This window comes from Lagopus muta, chromosome 19 (genome assembly GCF_023343835.1).
Source record: "Lagopus muta isolate bLagMut1 chromosome 19, bLagMut1 primary, whole genome shotgun sequence".
Taxonomy (NCBI): domain Eukaryota; kingdom Metazoa; phylum Chordata; class Aves; order Galliformes; family Phasianidae; genus Lagopus; species Lagopus muta.
The window spans coordinates 5,430,429-5,437,264 of record NC_064451.1 but is presented as its reverse complement, the minus strand read 5'-3'; the positions used below and the strand labels follow the sequence as shown (position 1 = coordinate 5,437,264).

Below are 6,836 nucleotides of genomic sequence, written 5' to 3'. Positions count from 1 at the left end.
AACAAAATAAAATACAACCAATTGCACCTGCCTCTGTTTGCAGCGTGGCACCAGGGACTTCTGCCTGGCTCCCTCAGTTCTCACTGCAGTGAGAGTGTCTGGAAGCGCCTCTCCTTCCATGTGGAGACCTGACTCCAGCCAGCTCCAAGTAAAACCACACCAAACGTGTGCTAGAATATCACCACCCCGCCAGTTTACCAGGAAAATAACCCTTAAAGCAACACCATCCAATACCATCACTGGTCTCTCTTAAAAACATGAAAATTAAAAAGGTTCTGACTGGTAAAGCAAGCAAGGATTTCTTTAGGATAGAGCCTCAGGTGGGTGGTTCACAACTACATTTCCATTTGACTTCTTGCCTTAAGGAAGTCTGAATTTCAGGGATTATTTGATGAAATAAGCACTCACCTTCTCTTCCTGTCTCTGTCACACGTTGAACCTCGGAACCTGAAAGAGTTTGTTGATCAGCTTGAGAGAGACAACAGTGTGACAGAACAACACTGCAACCGACTCCAAGTCCCAGCTGGAACTCCTGCTCCAGCAGCAGTGTGAATCTGTGCACAGAGCAACCTGGCAGAAGAACCATTCTTAAAGAGTTTGGCGTAGCAATGCTTGTTTCAAACCAAGAAGCTCCCCAGTGTGCCAGTAAGAGAAACAGGAGGTGTGGGGAAGCCAAAGGAATCAACCTTTGATGTAATCCCTTCGAATGGTACCTGCACTGTCACTCGCAAGCCACAACTCACCTTGCTGTTAGACAGAATTACAGAAGCAAAGTACTTCAGCTCAACTGACACAGAACTACACAGAAGATGCGGAGCCTGGTGCTGCAGGATACAAAACCACAAACCCAGCTGCTGTCTATAAAGGTTTTAATATCAGTATAAATAGGCCACAGTTACAAAAAATTGCAAGACTAGAGCAATGGAATTTTGACTTAAAAACCTTGAGTGAGGCCTTGCTCTTCAGAAACACGCAGCACACAGACTGGAGGGTGGAGGGGAGGCGTGAGCACACATACACCATCTTGCCTTGAACCACTCAGTACAAAAATAGTAGAAAGATGGTCTCTGAATTGCTGGCTGATCCCTAGGTTGTGCCTTAACTGGACTCTGACTGGGAGGGAGGGGCAGACTGCACCTTGTGTTAATAGCAGAGTTAATGCCCAGAGGAGAGCCTGTCCTCTCACTCCATCAGCCAGAGCTTCCCCAGCTGAGGTACAAGCTATAAAAATAAAGGTTTTGACTGTTCAGCACTTTGTACCTGGCCAGGATGCTCTAGCAGATGGAGCAGGCAGGCTGTGCACTGGTCAATCTGAGGAGCCCCTCGCAGCTCTCCTTACATTCACTGCTCTGCAGGAGTTCAACAGGATCGTGTTGCTGATGTTACAGCTTGGTATCCAACGCTGCCCAGACCAGGCCTCCCTCCCTGCCCCAGTCCTTGTTACAAGCTCTGCCAAGGGTGATGCTTTCTGTGGTGGATATGAATCGTTCTGGTGCAAGTCCTGGAAAGGGAGGCTGTGGCAGAACAGCATCTATCTCTGCACATGCCGGACAAAGGCCTGCACGAGCTGAAACAAAGGCTCCTGGCCCTCAGGCCCCAGCTTGGAGGCAGACTTCCCCTGGGGAGAGGGAAGAACCCCACTGGCAGGTGAGGAGGGACCACCACGGCGGAAATAACGAGACAAGCTGGAAAGCAGTGTACTCTGAAATTAGAAGATGTCATGTGTTAGATTCTTCCACGCACATATCCCTCTCCCCCCCCAAATGAGGTACAGATACCCAGGGCCTCCTAATGCAGGGAAATGAATGGGCTGTACCAGGCAGACGTAGGACCTTCTCCCATAAAACACACTTCAATGAACAGTGAGAAAGAATGGTACAAGCTGCTTACCAGCTCAGAGCTCAGCTCCTGTTTCATCCGCTGCTTATCGCGGGGATGCACAGCTGGGTCTCTCAAGTACCGAACAGCCTGGGAGATGAGCAGGTAGAAACAGTTTTCCATTGTAAACATGAGCAGAGACCTGTGCAAAGAAAGGAGACAAATGCCCCAGGTTTCAGATCACAAAGCCTGGGAAAAACTTCACCTAGAGTACATAGGAGGGACAACTGCTGCTGCTCAGACTGGGCTCAGGCAGTGACAACAAAAGCTAATGTCTACAGAGCAGAAATCCCCACTTGCCCTGCAGTGGAGAGCTTCTCACAGGCAGCTGAACTCCTATTGCTCAGTGAGAAGTTCTGAAGCTACCCTAATGCTTACAAATCCCAGTTATGACCTGAGGAGCACTGGGTTCTGCCCCTTGGCCACAACTGAATAAAAGACCTAGAAACTTACTTGAGGGTTTTGGTTCCCTCCTGCATATTCAGCCCTGCAGCCTGAGGAAAAGGTTCCTTCTTCTTATCCAACTGAAAAAAAGACAGCTATTGGACACAGCACATACAGAAGCTACTTCTCAAAATATTAATTAAGTTCTCTGAGATGACTGCAAGAGCTGTGCTTTCCCAAACACAGACGGCTCGTACCTCTCCTAGCATGTTGAGGGCCACATTGACTGTGGCAAGGAGGGTCCCAAAGGAAGGGGCGACATCCGAATCAAAGGCTGGTGTGGTGAAACTCAAGACAAAGAGCACGTTGTACTCAGCAAGGTCCAGTGACTGTGGAGAAAAGGAAGGAGGACTGTGTGACCCCTGAGGACATGAGCATGCTACTGTCACAGTAGCAGGAATATTGAGTCCCTGTAGCATGCTTTTTGTATGGAGAACCCAAAGCCCTGAGGTCACTTCTGCAATCTGTTACACAGCTGGAACAGCAAAGAGCACCGCACAGCTCTGCACACAGATTGCACTCTGTTCACAGGAGGGAGCAGAGCCTTACAACTCTCAGGCTGTGAAGCTGAGCAGAAGCTCAAACAATGACTGCTTCCAGACCATTTAACTACGGGCAGCTACAGGAAGTAACTATCCAAAAGAAAGCAGCAGGACATTGCCAGACTCAAGCATTAAACCCTATTTGGCTTAACTTGGAGACCAGGCCACCAGGTCACAGCTATGGGAGAACAAGAGTATCTCTTCTGAGGACACAAACTTAGCTGCACGTACAGCGCTGTGCAATCACACCACAGCTCAGCCAAGCCTTCTTCTCAGATCAGTGCCTGAGAACTGAGGGGAATTCCTGCTCTGTGCAGCAGAACAGCAGACAGATGTACAGCAGGGTCACTGTCACAAGCAGGATGGGCTGTGCTTCTCTTCATAAACCCAGAATGTCACTTGAGATAATGGAAACCTCCCTGCTCAGGGAGAAACATCTCTTACCTGATCGAGGAGTATCTGGCAGACATCAGGGGTGAAGTGGCGCAGAGCAGCAAGAGATTTGCTGAGGATTTTCAAGAGGCTGTACTGCACCATTAGCAGTGCCTTCTGCTCTGCTGCCTCTGACTCAGGGCTGGGGTGTTTGGAAGAGGTTTGGGGATTACGCTGCACTCGTGGAGTCACACTGGATGGAAGGGAGTCACCATTTTTTGTCTGCAGAGAAAAGTGTCTTAGATACATTCATGACAGTTTTGCATTAAGGATGATGCTTTCAAGGAAAACTGCTACAAGCAAAAAGGAGGAAAAAAGGCACACAAACTCTGTCACCTACTAGAAGCTGAGAACTCACACAGTGCACAGCAGAAGAGGCTCTGCATTCTAGGAAAGCAGCTGCAAAGGCTGCTTGGATTTCACATTCCAGAAAATCAACACAGCAAGCCTCAGCCATGCTGAAACAGCACATCAGTAGCAATGCATTATCTCTACCTCGTGTTCAACAAAGGATTCTCCAAGAACAAGAGCTGTATCTCTTAAACAAATTAAACCAGATTAAGGACATCAGGTCAGTAGTGTCTTAATGGCCCTAGAGAGCACTACAGCAACGCAGCTTCCTTGCTGCTCTGTAGGCAGCTCTAGAATGATAATGGCACCACTCGAGCACAGGCTGCTGTTTCTCAAGGTCTGACCTTTCACAGTCTCAACTACTATCCAAAGACATTTTTGGTGTGGAAAGGTGCAAATCCTAGCTATTGATGATTGCTGGTAATCACCACTGGGAACAGAGCCTGCATACTGAACAACATTTGCCTTTCAGCATGAAGCATGAGCACACAAAGCTCCCCACCTTCAGCCTTTGGGTCCCCATCCTCACCTGCAGGTAGTGCTGGAGCATTTTGCGGCTGTGCAGCAGGGAGGTGCAGGCCTGACACAGGTAACACAGATTCACCTGAAATAAAGAAGGTGAGGGAGAAATCTCTTCAAAGATTAAAGCCCATCCAGGCAGAAAGCGTGACGTAAAGGAAAGAGCAAAAAGAGCAGTAATAAAAATAAATGTAGTGCCACTTTCTCTTACCACATCCAATTTCTCGCATTCCAACACAAGGTGTTATCTACAGCAGTATCCCAACTCCTACCTGCATGTCCCTCATAAGCTGTGGCAGGTGGAAATGCCATTCCTTTGTGAAATTTGAGAGCTGGAGAATGAAGCCAACAGTGTGATCAGCCTCCTCCAGACAAGCCAAGCTCTGTACTGTCCGTACTGCATTCAGGCACTGGAAAGCAGAGAGAAGTAAATCAGGACATCAAGAGCTACAGCACAAAGTCCACTCTTCTCTAGAAGAAAAAAAGCAGAGATCTGCCCTTATGGGCAAACAAGGCATTCATTGGAAGTAGTTGCACAGCACACGGGGCAGAGACTCAGAGCACTTTATATTCTTAGAGGTAAATGCATTTCATAAGCTGTGCTGCTGTATGAGGAGGCAGCTACTTGTCTAAGGAGCTTCTGAACAGCACCTATGTACAAACTATGTACAAACAGAACTCTTCAGCACTGACATAAACTGCCCAATGCAGCTATTTCAGTATTGTAGGACCTGAAAGCTTGCCAGCCTGAATGGTGACTGAACCCTGGCCACAGCATTTTCATTGCTAGAGCAAGGCAGAGCTGAAGTCATCTCTAAGAACAGCTCTTAGGCTCTTCTTTTCAAAGCAGATAATCACCAAGAAAGATCCCACCAAACCCTTGATTCTGCTCCTGTGCTGAATAAGTGCATTACACACCTGTAGCAATGCTACAACCTCAAGGGTGAACGGGACAAAAGATGGTGACTGCCCAGCTCCAACAACCATCCTAACAACCACCCCTGCCTGACTTCATGGCTCGCAGGCATTCTGCCCTCCCCCACTTTTGAACTGTTTCTACTATAAACCTTTCTGAGACAGCAGCTGTGTCTTTTCAATGCTTCTACAATTAGTGAGGCATTTCCACTGCTGCTGCAACACAGAAGCCAAGTAAACCATCGCAGAGGAGCTGTGTGACACACCTGAAGAATCCTCTCTTGATGGACACCAACAAAGTCCAGTGCTTCTGTCAGAAAGTTGTATCGCAGCGTCTTGAGGAGACGCTCCATCAGCGACATGGAGAGGCGATAGACGCCAGGCCAGGAGGGAGCGTCCTGAGACTTCCGAGACGAAGCCGAGGTCTGCAGATACAAAAACAAACGACTTCTTCACACCACTGCCCAGCACACCACAAACCCTTCACATCATTTTCAAGCCTTTAGGTCCTACAGGAGATTGCTGCCCCCCGACCCAAAGGGCTCCTGTCCAGCCACAGCCTGCAAGGCAGGGCACAGCAAGCTCTCCCAGCACACTGCCACCCAAAAGGAAGCAGCACCCACCTGAATGGCTCCATTAGTGCTGAGCTGGTACACGCTCAGGAGGGGCAGGCAGACACTCTGTGTGACACCAGCCCCAGCCACTGCTGCTGCTCCCTGCAAGGCACAGAATAAACTACCATTAACATCTGCAGGGTTCTCCCCGGTCTAAGACTGAAGAGGCTCCTTCTGCATTACCTGTTTCTGTCCCTTGCATTGCCACAACCCTTTTAGAGAACCTTTGTCACACATTCTTCTGTACTGCTAAAAAAATTAGCAACAAGAAAAGCAACACCGTTCTTGCAATAAAATCTAGCACAGCTGTACTGTGAATTCCATTTCCACGTCACCTGGTTTGGTAAATGCCTAACCTTTGAGAAGAGCTGGCTTTGGAATGGCCTTCATTGCACTTAAAGCCCTACACTAAGCTGAATTTGTAATAGATAAGCAACGCTTTACTGCAAGTAATGGGAAACCAGTTCCAACACTTAATGCTGTTTTAAATAGGCTGGATAATCTGCATTGTAGATGAATACATTCAGTGAAAGTGCCTGTTCTAAATTACAGGCCTGCTCTGGCTGCCTCAGATCCTCCATCTGAGACATCCCATTAAAAAGAAGCAGCAGGCAAAACAGGGAGGCGTAAAGACAGGCCCTACTGCTTGCCAGCTTCTAACAACCCATTTATCTACAGATCACTGTGCACTGCATCACAGACACAGCAGTGAGATACACAGAGCCTATTAAACATGTATGCTTATATGCTTTCTTTTCTCTGCATCTCTCACCTGTTGTGTCCTTGCTAAGGTCAGCAGCAGATGTAATGAGGCCTCTGTGAAGTGAAGGTTTTGTTTAACTCTCAGGCTGATCTCCAAAGCAGTAAAGATGGTAGGAAGCACAGGGACTTTCCTAGTGATCTGCAGCCAGTAGTCTCCATCATCATCAACTTCACAGAGCTCTTTTGCAAGATGCAGACCCAAAACACAAACCTGGAAGGGAGAACAGGGTAAACACTTGACATGTACACCAAGAAAGAAGTCTTGAGAGCATTTCATGAGATGGTATGATGCTCAGCCATTCTCAGAATCATATATTAAGGTGGCTGCTGTCCCTTACATTACATACTATGCACTTCCTGGCTCTCATATAAATTGTGA

The 6,836-nt window shown here is 47.9% G+C and overlaps 1 protein-coding gene across 4 annotated transcripts in view; it reads right to left on the bottom strand.

Annotated features, from left to right (window-relative positions):
* Positions 1–852: 852 nt before the first annotated feature.
* Positions 853–6,836, bottom strand: part of NUP188 (nucleoporin 188) — a 26,288-nt gene continuing 20,304 nt past the window's right edge. For all 4 annotated transcript variants that reach the window (XM_048965965.1, XM_048965968.1, XM_048965966.1 and 1 more), the window contains 10 exons: positions 6,468–6,668; positions 5,705–5,797; positions 5,348–5,506; positions 4,439–4,576; positions 4,177–4,251; positions 3,309–3,518; positions 2,520–2,651; positions 2,332–2,402; positions 1,891–2,020; positions 853–1,702 (listed from right to left, as the gene is read on the bottom strand). In XM_048965965.1, the coding sequence (XP_048821922.1) occupies positions 1,532–1,702; positions 1,891–2,020; positions 2,332–2,402; positions 2,520–2,651; positions 3,309–3,518; positions 4,177–4,251; positions 4,439–4,576; positions 5,348–5,506; positions 5,705–5,797; positions 6,468–6,668 (1,380 nt within the window). In that variant the 3' untranslated portion in view covers positions 853–1,531. The remainder of the gene's footprint in view (positions 1,703–1,890; positions 2,021–2,331; positions 2,403–2,519; positions 2,652–3,308; positions 3,519–4,176; positions 4,252–4,438; positions 4,577–5,347; positions 5,507–5,704; positions 5,798–6,467; positions 6,669–6,836) is intronic.